Source organism: Numida meleagris, chromosome 6 (assembly GCF_002078875.1).
Source record: "Numida meleagris isolate 19003 breed g44 Domestic line chromosome 6, NumMel1.0, whole genome shotgun sequence".
Classification (NCBI taxonomy): Eukaryota; Metazoa; Chordata; class Aves; order Galliformes; family Numididae; genus Numida; species Numida meleagris.
The window spans coordinates 52,324,029-52,338,619 of NC_034414.1; the positions used below are offsets into that span (position 1 = coordinate 52,324,029).

General features: G+C 41.4%; 1 protein-coding gene across 2 annotated transcripts in view; it reads left to right on the forward strand.

Moving 5' to 3' along the window:
• Positions 1-14,591, forward strand: part of KIF26A (kinesin family member 26A) — a 99,102-nt gene that overhangs the window by 18,646 nt on the left and 65,865 nt on the right. For both annotated transcript variants that reach the window (XM_021402834.1, XM_021402833.1), the window contains exon 3: positions 13,460-13,960. In XM_021402834.1, coding sequence (XP_021258509.1) covers positions 13,460-13,960 — 501 coding nt within the window. The remainder of the gene's footprint in view (positions 1-13,459; positions 13,961-14,591) is intronic.

Below are 14,591 nucleotides of genomic sequence, written 5' to 3' on the forward strand. Positions count from 1 at the left end.
ATAAAATCATTCTTCTTCAGCACTAGGAAAAGCACCATTTGGTTGTATATGGTTCATTACAAAATGTGATAACTTTTAAACATTGCAAGCAGTACACTTGCTTTATTTGAGTTCTTTATGCCATTTTTCATGAGCAGTTAACAGTAACATGTTGTCATTTTTGTCATATCTGTAAACTCAGTTATCTTTCTCTTTGGTCCAACTTACAAATACATAAAACTGAAGCAGATGTCACAGCAATAACCAGGTGTACATTGGAATATGTTGCAAAGTTCTAAATGCTGCAGGAATGTTTCCTAGTTAAGTTTCCTAGTTAATGGATCTGTTTATTAACTGGTTCTATCTGTTGTGCCTTACTTTGCATTTGGTATTTTTGCACTGAATCTGGCTACTTTTTCTAGCAACAGCCTCAAAATCAAAATAACCTTGTAGAGGGACGTGCTTCTTCCCTGTCCAAAGTGTAGTCTGCAAAACTGCTGACTGGCTTGTCATGCAGAGCTCTGTGTAACTTGTGATTTTGGTAAACTCATTAAATGTTTTAGAATTGCAAGTTTGACGCAATGGGGCTAGATCCAGCTGGGCCTCCAAATGCGACCAGTGTGTAAATATTTATCTTTGTTGCCTCTGTAAGCACTCCAGTGTAAAGCCAAGCATGGAGGCTGGTGACAGACAAGATAGCTCTGCCTTCAGCTCCAGAGTCAGAGCAGGGGATTTTTGGGTGTCTGCTGACGGTGGCTGTTGGGTGTCTGACTGTGAGAGACGATGGCTGCTGTTAGCTGGGAGGACAGTGGGCAAGAAGGGTTTGGCAAAAAAGACTCAGGGAAGGAAGACAAGCAGCTCTCAGCAGTGCTTGTAGTGAGGAGCTGTTAGGTTGACGACCAGGGGGACCTCTTTGAGCTGGAGGTCAGCAGCTGTGATGGAGAGTGGTGGCAGCTCGCCAGCGATCCCTGTAATGTTCATCTGTGGGGGACCAGCCTTCCTGGAGAGACACAGCAGGCAGTGCAGTCTCTGTTAGCAGCCACTATGGGGGCTGCGATGCAGTGTGTGGAATGAGGAGGTGTGGATGTGTTCTGAGGATGTCTCCAGCTGCCCTGTTCTTACTGCCCAGAAGTGTGGCAGGAAGAGGAGACCCTTGGTTCTTATCCCTGTGCAGCGCTGCACATTTGGACCCAGGCCAGGCTCTGGAGCTAGGACTGGATCTTTTATGAGCACTATAATGTATTGATGGAATAAAGAGAGAGAGAAAATCTTTTCCCAGGAATTAAATAATTGCTTCCTTGATGAAAGGACCCAACATCTGGCTCTTGTGCTTCATGTATTTTGTCATGTAGATGTAACTGTTTGCTTTGTTTCTGGCAATAACGTTAACTTATTAATGTACAAAGCTGTTTCCAGGTCAGTGGAAAACTGCTTATAAATCTTGATTACATGTAGTTGATTGTCTTTAACTCTTTATAAGGTATAATTAGCGTCCAGTAATCATATTGTGGTGCTGTTGCTGTGATTACACTGGTAGTTAGTGTGCAGTGCAATTCTGGTTTTATAGACTGGAGCTAATGGTAGCTTGATTAAAATTAAATATCAGCCTGTGTTGTTGGCCAGTTAATTTTCTCACCTTTCTGCGGGCCGGTTTCATTGCCTCCTGCAGTTCTGAGATGTGGCCACCTGCTCCTGAGCGGATTCAGGTTAAAAAGCTGGGGTTTTTAATACGTGGTGCCTCACATTGAAGTGGAGCCACTTTCAGTAACGGTGTCCAATATGAGAGGGAAGAAGTGGACTGCAGCAGGGTCTTCAAGGACAGTGACTTGGCACAGCACTAGTGCCTAGAAATGTTTTGATCCTATTGTAATGAATAACTGCAAGTTCCTGTTGTTGTTTCTGTTTTGATTGAGAGCCCAGCCGGTGTATGGTGGAGATAGGATGTTAGGGCAGGGAAAGGAAGTAACTGTCAAAAGTGCATCTCCCATAGGAAAGCAAGAATGTGGAGGTATGGCACAGTTGGGGTTTAAATAGCACTTATTTTTCCTTGATTTTTCATAGTGCACTGATTGTATGCAATTTTCCACATGCTGGGTAATGGAAAGTTGGTCCCAGTGGAAGTTACTTTGTAAATAAAGTTTGGGATTATAAAATCAATCACTGTTGGGTCACTAATTGGTGTGGAAGATAGGAATTTCCTATACAGTATGATAAGTTCACTGGCTTTTTGGCAGGGTGTGCACAGTGAGCTGTTAGCCGATGATATTCTTTCCTGGTTCTGTTGTTAACTCAGGAAAAGCATCAGGTCATTTATGGCTACACCCAGATTGCTGGTTTGTTTCAGAGGAGTAAGGAGGAGGGGGAAGTTTGATGTCATGTGTTTTATGAAGTTTGTTTTCATCTATCTGTGGCATAATAGTGAAGCTTGGCAGCCAGATTGTAATTGCGAAGATTGATTGCTCTCAGTGTTAAGCATCTCACATCTCCGAGTTTATGTCAACACAAGCCTTCTTCCAGCAGCAGCATCTGGCTCATTGGCAAGATCTGTGGACAGTTGTTCTGACTACGCTGGAGATGCCTCTGGTTGTCGTGTGGATGCTGCCTTGGCTGTGCTGCTTTGTTATTCTAGCTGGTCCCATTTTCATTTTATGTATTTTTTGGCTTACCTCTGATTCCTGATGAATTGCTCCTGAGATTGCATTCTTGAACAAATCTTGCCTAACATCCTCATGCAGAGACTTCCACGAGATGCTGATGTTAATTTATTTCAGTGAGTGTTTGCTGATTGAAACTGGAGCAGTAACATCCCAATCTGTGCCTTCTGTGCAGGTTTTTCCTGTGAATCACAGCATCAGCCTTGTGAAGTACAACACGTATTTCTGAGCACATCCTGCATAATGGATTGGTCTGAGACTAGAGCTGCAGGGTAAACCAAAGATTACCAGCGTGCAGCCAGTGTTCGGGATGATGCTGTCTCACAAACTGGGAGACCTGGAGTCAACCACTCGGATTTCTCAAGCTGATCATATAGAGTGAAGTTTCTGGCCTCAGTGGTGTAAGCTAGCACAAGAGCAAAGAACAGAGTGCATCAGCTTGGGATTTACATCACCTTAAGTACTGTTGCTGTCTGCTTGATTGTGTGTTTTTATTCATAGCACTTTAAAAATATGATTCGTTCAGGAGCACTGTGGCTTTGAAAGACCTGTGGGTTGAAATAAAAGTGAATGTTTCTTAAAATCCTGAAGTTCCTATTTTCATTAAATAGGCCTGTCAGGGTCATTGCCTCTCCTGGCTGAAATTAGCAGGGCTGTGATGTACAGGAGGCCAGACAAGATGGTTATCTTCATTGGCCTCCAGCTCTGAGGATCTGTAGAACTGCTTTGGTGCTGTCTGCGATTAGAGCTGTTTGACTAGCTGTCAGATTTCATAAGGATGTTGGCAAGGCATGATTACACACAATTTTCTGGTTTTAAATGTATATTTACATCTGTAATAATAATACTAATAAATCACCCTGGGTAGCATGTATGGTGTTTTTCTGGTGATTTACTGCAAATTTTATACAACACTATCTTTTGCCACAAAACTTAATTTTCAAATGAAGGGGATCTTTGCACATTAATTTAACACTTCTCCCAGCAACAACAAACGTGCATTTCATGGATACTTTATGATAAATGGAGAAGTGGATTGGTGAAAGAGTCTTCACTGTTGATTTGAAGTTAGGAATGGAGATGCATGAACTTAGAGGGAGGGAAGTACTGACTTTGTATTCAGTATGAATGTTGCCGTGGCTTTTTGTAGGGCCCAGGTCTCGCTCTGGGGCTGTAATTTCTCTTCTTAGAAGAAACTTTTCTTCCTCTGTACTTGGCCTTTTCCAGCAGGTGATGAGAAAGCTTATCTTTCAAGGTCTCAGAACACAAATTAACCTAAAATCATCCTCTTATGTAGTACTAACAACTGAATGGAAGTATAAATGTATCCTGTGATGTTAAGCATTGTCTACGCTTGTGGAATTTCTATAGAAGTGACATTAGATACCATAAATGTTTAAGAGCCCTGTAAGTGTGACTGGTAGGGTGAGCTACAGCCTTTCATCTCTTACTTGCTGGTTTTAATAGGATCTGGCTTGAAGGGTGTTGAAAGTTGTTGCCAGGTGTCTGATTGCTTCTGTGTCTCAGGAGATAAGGCTTTTTTTTGTGAGGAGCCTGAAAGAGTTTGCAGGGGTATTTTAGCGAGCCATCTGTGGGAATGGCTACATCTATGTGTGTTATAAGCAGATACAAGCTCGCTCTGTCCACATATTTACTGTGTTCATACCCCGTGTTGTAACAGAGCTTATAAACCATATCGACATGGTTTTCAAGATGCCCTGAGCATAGGCAGAGTGACTTTTTGTCTGCCTGTGGATGTGGCTGTGTTGATCTATGCAGTACAGAGACCTTGGGCAAAGGGAGTTAGTCCTCTTTGATTACACAAGCTCTTTGGATGGAGAGAGGTTGTACAATGTGCAGGTTTTGCAGGACCGCTGCGGGGCTTCTCAGCCTTGCTGCCACAAGGATTACAGGTGGACATTAATCACAGTACTGTTTTCCTGCTCACATCATTTGCTGGGCTGACAGGGGAGAGCAGTTTAAAAAAGTCAATTTCTGACTTGTCATTTAGGTTGCCAGGAAAATGTACAGTGCCTTTAAGAGGTCCTGTTAGTTGTTTTAAGGTACAAGGCTGGATGCATGGTTTCTCGTTCACAATACAGTATAGCCACTGTAAGTCTTGTATTAGAAAATAAGTTGTTTTGTAGACAACGATCATCTGATAATGTTCAGGTAAGAGTTGCTGGAGAACAGCAGGATCAACAAAACGAGCAACACTATCTTACTACTGCCTGTTTTACTATATTTCTTTTATATAGTGTCTTGGTGTGACACTGCCTCAGGCTCATGGTTCAAAACGTTGTGGTGCTAAGTGCTGAATTTCTCATCTAAAGAAACCATTGAAATAGGAGAACCATGTAAGTAAAGTATAGCTGTAGAACACACTAGTTAAGCAGAAGGGGATCAGTTACTTTTGTGCACTAGCATCTCAAATGAAACCAAGCAAGAACCATGGACCTTGCTTCTCTCCAAGTCAAGAGATGTGGGAACCACCAGAGCCCTGCTTTCCAACAGAGCCGATGGCAAGTTTGTGAACTTACTTGCTGAAGTTCCTTGCTAAAAGGTGTATAAAATAAATGTGACGCACCACCTGTCTCCCCAGTCTATCCACCTCACAGCAGCTCTTCTACCTATGCCACCAAATCAGCAAAGGAAGTAGAGCAGACTCTTCAGGGCAGTGTGTGGTCTGCTTGAGGCTGAGGAGTTAGAAGTACACTTAGTCATTAACTTTCTATTCATTTCTGCTTGGAAGTTCCTTTTATTTTGTTTTTTTCTTACGACCAAATCAGAAGAAAGAGGGAAAATTCTAACTTACTACAAAGTTGCTTAAACTCAGATGTAAACTCGATTTTTTTTCAGCCAACAAATCAGTTTTTGGCAAAACAGTTAAACTGAAGCACTTTAATGAAGATGAAGAATAAGTGTAATGCACTTTATTTCTGGAGACAGACTGCATGGTGTGCTAACTATGCACTATGTCCAGCAATTCGTAGCTTCCAGGAGGAATACACAATGGGCAGCCCTTCCATTCTGCAAGCTAACTCATTTCTGTATGGTCCTCAAGTATTCATTTACCAAACAAATAATTGATAAAATGAGCAAGTGAAAGAAACGCTAAGAGGGTGTGATCCAATGCCAAGCACTGATTTTCATAGTTGATTTTAAATCTATATTATGCTAATGATGTTCATTTGGAAGATGTGTCCACTCCCCAACTTCTGCTGCTCAGCGTGCTTTTAATTGGATTCAGATGGTTGGACTGAAGCAGTTGTCGGGTTCGTGTACAGATGTCCTGAGTGCTCCCAGCATTTTTTCTCGCTTCAGTTTTTCAAAGCCAACGTTGTGTTCATTGAGGCTGGAGTCCAGACATTCCTGAAATCCCCAACTGAAGGTTTGCCTGATGCAAATGGGCACACTTCCCCTGAGATAAATGTCGTTGCAATCATTTAAATGTGCTGAAGATCTCATCAAGAGCGTTACTCCTCTCCCAGTCCATAGGGCTATGTGGGCTGGGTTGCTGGTCTCTGGCCAGTTCATTGGCAAAGAAGTCACAAGTCTTGCCTTTGTGATCTGATTCTGAAAATACGGGCTGTTGCCTGAATAAATGAGACAGTGTAAACAGCCTTTTGTTTTGAGTAAAATGATACCAAGAGATCATGTTTCTGAGGCATTCTGACAACACAGCATGTTTCCTTTGTGGTGGGTGCTGCTCAGATTTTCATCCCTATACTGGAATTCAGAGGTACTGTATGATTGGAGTGGCCTGGTTGAACTCAAACTGCATGTGTAGTAGGTAGCGGTAGAGGACATCAGTTTCCAGAGCCATCATTCTAACACTTTTCAGAAGCACATAGTTTTGCTTTTTTTTTCTTTTAAAGAGAAAAGAATTTTTGACTTTTTACATAGGCAGAGTTTTATTCTCCAGTTTCAAAAAGAAACATAAGGAAAAACTATAATTTTTTTTAAAGTTCCTAAATTTTCTCTAAATGTGTTTCTGTGTAAGTAATGGTGAAAACAAAGATGTTTTAAGGACACCAAAGTGTAGTGTGGTGATGGGGTATGCAACTATTTCCTCAAACACTTGATGCTGTGCAAAATGGTAATAATGAAGATTAAAAAAAAAAAAGGAAAGGGGGAAAGAAGAACACAATGGATGTTAGAATACCATGTTATCATATGAACAAAATCAGTTCTGAATTTGCATTGTGAAGTTACAGTAAGCCATAGACCCGAGAGGGAAAATTAAAGGATTACTTAAAACCAACAATAAACATGCAGATTAAAAAGCATCATTTTTAAATGAAGTCATACACTGTTAAAAATAAGCACAAAATTACATACTAGTTTCAATGTGTAGTTTATAGAATATGCGGAATGTTAAAATTGAATCAAATTAAGAAAAACATTTTCCAAAGGCAAGTAAAATATCTGTTTAATTAGATCGTAAAGAAAGGAGATTAAAAGTAATATTTTGTAATACGGTAATTACTATTTTTCAGAAGTAGTCGGGTTCCTGTGTGTTGATCTAAATTTAAGTATGATAGCAGATCTCTTTGGGGTCTTTTGTTTTGTGTGTGTCTTTAATTGTTTTAAATCACGAGTGCTACCTTTATTTTGTTTCCTTTGCACTGAACACGCTGTGTGGCTGTTTGCTCCCATACTCTGCTGGCTCACAAACACAAATCTCAGAGATCAGCCCATACCCTCTGGTTCTGGGAGGTTAAAAGCCGAATCATTGCAGGGAACTATACAGAAGATAACAGGAAAGGCCCCTGAAACCACTGGGAGCTAGGCTGAGGTGCTGATGGGAGTCTGAGATGTAAATAAACCAGATTGCTCTCATTTCCTCTTTCCACTGTATTATGCATTCCAATAGCACTATTCATCTTTATGACAGACACCTATTGCTTTAACTTTACTGCGGGCCACTGAAGTACATTAAAGTGGGCAGGAAATGGAAATAAATAGAGTTCAGTGGAGGCTTCAGAATAACTAAACACGCTGCAGTCATTTTTAGTGTGGGGTCATGTGTTTTTTAGCACATTTTAGCGTATTGCCTGACCTTTTTTATGAAGATGTTTGAAAGAGATGCAGTATGCTTATAAAGTCAGAAATAAAACGTGCTCTAATACATGGATTTTCTCCCAAACTCTTTGGGTTGCCAAAGATGAAAATAAATTGGGTTGAGACTCAGCTGGCCAGAGTCAATAGAGGATATGTCTGTGTGCACTGTCGCAGGTTGGGGTTAGAAGCAGAATAATGGGACTGGAGATTGGAAAAAGTCTTGCTGACAGACTGCATAGGGCGAGGACCACAGTCCATTCACTTAAATTAATCTTCTGCCTAAAGGTAGTGAGGCATTCAGGTAGAAAGGCGAGATGGAATTTGGCCTTAAAATGCATCTGTTTGTTTCCTAATTCATGTGTATTTTGCTTTGGAAACGTTGATTGCTGTCCTGCTTATTCAGAGGACTGGCTGTTTCCACAGACACCGAAGTTACACTGCAAGTTCCACATCCCCCTGGAAGAGGGGATTTGCAGTGAATTCCCATCTTGCGAAAGCTTTGTGTGTTTGTTTTTCCTTGATTGTTTACACTCTGATAAAACATAGGTCAGTAACTGAATGATCTTACAGCCCGGGTTACTTGAAGAATTAGAGCTCATATTTTCAGTCTCTTGAGATAATTAGCCACATGGAAACTTTTTAAAAACAAAAAGTGATTAGCATAGTTGCTTTTTAGTTTGATTACATTGAATGGTATCTTTAGTGTGTTCTCTTTTTCTTCTCTTTTTCTGTCAGTGACTATATAGTGGAAAGCAAGCATCAACCTTCAACATATTTGTCAATATGGAGCATATTAGTGGATATTCCACAATGTCATGTAAGATAAAAACTAATTTGTAAGCAGCATGGCAGAAATTGGCAAAGACAATTAAGACAAAAAATCATTATCATTGATCCTTTTGCACTGGGAAAGTACATTCCATTATCCCAAAGCATCTTTTAAAAATGTGGTCTGCCTAGGTCTGTGTTTAAGGACGTGTTTCAGTGTACCATTCAATGCTTCTTTCTTTTTTTGATTATCTTTATATCAAGATTTCATTTAATTCAGAATACTGCTGCAGGTAAACTTGCATTGCAGAAATTAGCAGCAGGCAGAATTACAGGTAATTACAGAGGGTGGTTGTTGGCAATTTGACTTTTCATCATTTGTTCGTCATCGTTTGTTCACACTCCGTGGATAGTTCCTCACTGCAAGGATTAGGTTACAGATGGGTGGGTATTACTGCAGTGACTTCTTAAGTGAGAATCCAGATGCTTTTCTACATCCTCTCCTGTTGCTCAGTTTGGGAGTTAGAAGTGAGTAGCTGCAGGTAAGATTTAAAGTTTGTAATCTTATTTCTCTTTTGCAAAGCTTTCTGTCACTCTCTATTGACTAAACAAACAATCTAAGTGCAGACTTTAAATGCTTTGGAATTTACTGATAAATTGCAGATTACAGTAAAATTTCAAGAGAATTTGAGTTTTAATTTTTAAGTGCATGTCACTCAGATGGTCTCAGGCTTCGAAGTATTGACCTCCAGCAAAGTCATTTGGGGTTGCATGCTTTTGGAAACCTGCATATTATTTTGGTGCCTAAGTTGTACTGGGGATTGTCAGAGATACTGGCCTTTGGACACATCACAGTTGCTTTGAGTATGTCTATAGTTTCAAGGACAGTGGTCTCAGGCTATAGTATTTTACGACTGTGAGATGCTGGCCTTTGTTTGTGCCCCACAGTCAGCACTTTGGTGTTAGCCACATTGCTGGAAGCCTGCTTGGTGTGTGCTGGATTTCACAGGGAGGAACTGCAGCAGTAAAGTTTCACATCAGAGAGGGCTGTGTGAATTAAAATTACCATTTTTATTTTTCCTTCTGTTACAAATTACTGGATGTGTTTTCAAATCTAAGCGTGTTTTCTGTACTCACTCTCTACTTTCAGAGACAAAGCCTGAAGGCAAACTCCAGGCTAAATGCAACAGTATTGAACTATGTGGGTATTTCTCTGTTATTTCTAGCAGGAACACAATCCTGGTCTTCCACACTTACAGTCTTCCCGTGTTCAGCTAGGAAGCACTTTCAGACCGAGTCTGCATGCTCATCCTTGTGGGGGCAAGTTACACATGTGTGATTAGTCTCCTAGGAGCTCATAAGGTCACTCGTGTCTGTAAGAGCCAGTTGCTGGAAAACACTGATAAATTCAGGTGTTTCAGAAAACTTGCTCACGCAAGTACGTGTAATTATCTTGCTGGGGGCTTGCTGAGCTCCCCAGTGCAGTGGTCTGTAATGGAACCATTTTCTTTGTTCATCTAATAGTCTGGAGTGCTTGAATCCCGAAAATTTGTAAGCAGAAGTTAACAGGGTGAGTCATCTTTGTAGCACAACAGACAAAAGTGGATTTGGATGAGCGGTTCGTCAGTTGTGTGCTTGAGTATTGTGTCTACCCCCAGCTTGCATGCCTGCTTTGTCTGCTCCCCTCCCTGCCAGCAGAGCCATGATGAGGATGACTTTAACTGCTCCCCATCTGCTCCTGTAACACATTTGGTCACTCCGCTTTATTTTCTTCCTCTGTAAAACATGAGAAGGCAACTTCCACCCAGACTCGTTAGGGCACAATCTGCTGAAACAGAGGCTCCCCAGGTCCAGGCGTTGTCACCAGGTAGTAAAACCTCTTTAATGGGACTGACTTAACTTTTAAGTTCCGCTTAATGTTTTTAACAGTAACTTGCATTTCCTCTACCCTTCACGCCCAATCATTAGCCAGGTGTTTTTGTCACAGGGAGTGGAAAAATAAAAGTAATCTAACCTCACAGCTGGGGCCTCCCTGAGTGAGCTGGAGGAGGGAGGATGGCTACCAACACCAGTAGGGAGTGGGCTACAAGGCTGAAAGGTCCTGGCAGTTGGAAATGAAATAGCATTTTTATGTATTGGAAGGTTTTCTGGCATAAAGTGTGCTTATATGGCTTGTTTTCAGGTTGAATGTTAGGAAAAATTTCTTTTGAGAAAGAGTGGTGAGGCACTGGCACAAGCTGCCCGGGGAGGCGGTGGAGTCACTGTCCCTGGAGGTGTATGGGGAGATGTAGTACTGAGGGACATGGTTAGTGGGCAGTATTGATGGTAGATGGACAGTTGGACTACATGATTTTAGAAGTGTTTTCCAGCCTTAATGATTCTATGATTCTATGTTTTGTGTAATCTAAATAGATCTATTTCCTCCCCCTTTTAATATGCCATCCACTTGGTTTCCTTGTAACTGCAATACTGCCTGACTCTGATCTGCCTTGCACTGTAAACTCTGTTTATGGAGCTAGAATTGGGGGCTCATTAATTTTTTTACATCAAAAGAAAGTTGTTTCTTTCAAATGGGAAGTCTGCTTCACCTAGTAATTTGCTTTAATTGCTCATTTGAAACTTTTGACATCTGATAGCAATGTAAGCATTGCCAGATGAGGCTCATGTGGGCAGGAGCCTCAGGTGCTTCATAGAATCACCAAGATTGGAAAAGGCCTCCAAGATCATCTAGTCCAACCGTCCACCTACCATCGGTATTTCCCCACTGAACCATGCCCCTTTGTACAACATCTAAATGTTTTGTGATTCAATCACCTCCCTGGGCATCCCATTCCAGCATCTGACCACTCTTTTGGAGAGGAAATTTTTCCTAATAGCCAACCTGAACCTCCCCTAGCACAGCTTGAGGCCATTGCTTCTAGTCCTATTGCTAGTTACGCTTCCTTGGGTGCCAGGCCATGACCTGGTGGCATGGCACTGAGTACTGGTGTTTTTGGGGGCTGTGCAGTCAGTGCTGTGTTGGTGACTGCAAGAGTGTGCTCAGAGGGCTCTCATTTGGAGGGGTTTCTGCGGAGTGTGGGCTGTTTGTTTTTCTTGGGAGACATAAGGCATGGTCTGTGGTTTGCCTGAAGCGCAATGATGCTTGCAGGGCTGTGTTGTGATATCTTCCAGTCTAACCAGCAGCACTTTCTGCTGAAGTGCCACCAGGTTAGAAAAAAGTTTCTGAAATATTTTATTTTTTTTTCCTAACTAATATCTGTTAATTTAGCGCTATTGACCTCTGGAAGACGTGAAGGGAAAGAATTTTCTTGCTCAGGAGGATAGGTGAATGGAGCAACTTCAAATGCATTTTAAGCCTCAATAAAGAGAAAAGAGACAAAGATGAAACACTGTCTTTGACTTGAGTTTGTAAATTCACTCACTAGTGTGAATGCAATGTATTGTTCAGTCAACAGCAGGAGCAGCTTTCCTTAGCCTGAGAGGTATTTTTTCTTTCAGTAAAAAAACAATAATTTAAATTACTGTGGAAAAAGTAACTTTTGTTAATGGTTTTTGGCTGTGGAGTGATGTGATGCTATACACAATGGCTTATATTAACACAATACTGCATTTTATGAGATAGATCAAAAAATACTGCTGGAGCAATCCAGCAGCTAAGAACGAGCTAGATTCCCTGCTGCTACTGGAGAAGTTGGGCAGTGTTTGAGGATTTTATAAATTCGGAGCAAAGGGAAATAGCAAAGTTGAAAGAGAATAATGAGCAAAGCCAAAGTACCAGTCCCTAGACTTCTTAAGAGTTTTATTGATGTGTGTTGTAATTAAAACCAGAATGAGTTAGTTTTCTAATAGGGCATTCATTTCCTAGAGAGCAATTGCAATTTGGCATCAAGTAATACAAATTTAGAAGGAGTACTGATCTAGGGATACCCCTGGCGTACGCAGGATGGCTGACGTACTAGCGTTGCACGCCCTCATTATGAACAAGCAAATTAAATATTTTCACTTAAAATAGTTATACAAATAAACCTTTGGCTGTGATTTCATTAAAATTTTAATTGTTTTGAGAGCTCAAGGAGAGTGTGTGAAGTTGGGTCAGTTTTACTGCACGGCATTCATCTTGATAGCAGGTTTACAGCAGGGCTGGATTTAATCTCCTGGCTGATCTTTACAGTAGCATGCTGGGGATGGGAAAGCATTGGTATGTTTCAGGAGATAGGTAACTCTATCTCTGAACTGGAAACACAGAACTGGGTTTTAAGATTTCTGGGCAGCCTTAAAATGAACTAGCAAGGTGGAGGAGGGGGAGCAAAATAGGTGTTGCTTTTAAATCAGCTTCTTAGTGTGCACATTGTCACACCTTCACACATGGCTGTAGTCTCAAATCTATTTCTCATCAAAGCAAGTGTTGTGTAGGGGAATATTGCTGCCATCTGGGTTGCAAAGATCAGAAATAATAGGCCTAGCTAGCAGAGGAGCCAGTTGTGAGCACTACCATGTAAGCTGTTTTTATGCCACTTGATTACTCATTTCTGAGGGTGAGGACAACAAAATGTTTACCAGGTCATGCACTAATTTTTTTAATAATCTGAAGTCTTATTTTCCGGGTTTAAAAGTGGTGGTATGCCTTTGAAATGCATTACAATACCTGTGCTGTAGGGTCAGCATCTCAACTAATGTTGCTCTGAGCATGAAAAACATGAGCATGTTGGCTGTCTCCAAAGGAGAGTTAATTAGAAGAATGAGTAGTTATCAAGTGCACCACAGCTCTACTGTTTAATTTGATGAAAATTTTCATGCTGGGTCTCATACAAATGAAGTTGCTTATGGTTTATTAGTCAGCTGTGATCTGCAAGTCTTCTAGGGTATTCAGAAAAAAAATCCCCGAGAAATACCAGTTAAAGTACTTCCATGGGTGGAACTTTGTCTTTTTCTGTATTTAGACTCAATGTGGTTTCTTTTTTTTCTTTTTCTGCTCCCCACTCCCCCTTCTCTAGGACCCACGATTATCAGCTTTAATTTTTGACAAGCTTCAAGTGCCTGACTATTTACAGAAAAACAGGAATGAAGGAGAGAGCAGATGCGAAACTTGTGCCACTCACTTGAACCAGCTGAAACAGGAAGCCATCCAGATGATGCACACCCTCAACCAAGCCAGCTACGCAGAAATGCCCGACCTCCAACCTGGTGCCACAGCAGTGACCAGCATGGTACCCAGGGTAGTCACAGTCTCTTCCCAGCGGGACCTGCCACTGATTACTGGGCAGGTGGGCAGACAACCTGGAAAATCACCAAATCTCTTCTCTGGGACAGAGAGGAAGAAGGGACTTGGATGGTCTCAAGGCACGGGCAGTTTTCCAAACTCCAGCGTTCAAGTCACAGTAGCCCCCAGCGGCCTCAGCAGCGCACTGAGTTCAGTCACCATCCAAGCTCAGCAGTACCTCGAGGGCATGTGGAGTATCTCCAGGGTGAACAGCTTCCTGCCTCAGGCTTGTCTAGTAAGTAGTGATAATGCAGATGCACAACTTTTGTTTACATGTGTGTGGATAAAGAAAAAATGTGAGATGTATGCATATTTATATTAGAGAGGATCAGGTAATGGTATTCTAAGCCATGGTTCAGAAACTGAATAGCTTAAAAAGAGCTTTGAACGACGTTCTGTCAGATGTCACAAGGAATTTGCTTTCTTATCTCAGATGGTGACATCCTTTCCTCAGATGTTTTTTGCAACTATTGTAGTTTTATGGATGCAGGTGATGTTGTTTGGCTGTCAAATACCTGGTGACCTCTTCAGAAAAACATAAAAGGCCAGGTTTGTCATATGAGAAACTCTGGGGGCTTCATGGGATTTGTATCAAAGACAAACTTGACCCTCAAGTCTAGCACTGAACTTCTACGGCTGTGTTCAACTCAGCAGATGTTGCTGATAGACTGCGATGGGGAGAATTAATCTTCAAGTTAGGTGTGTGGCAAAACAGCTTGCTGTGAAGGAGGACATTCAGAAGGTAGCCTCTGTGCCACACTCTTGTAAATACTACTGCACTTGGATTCTAAGCATTAAAATTGGTTTTAAACAATTCCTGTATTTGGTGAACATTGTAACAATTCTTGCGAGAAAGGAAAAATCTT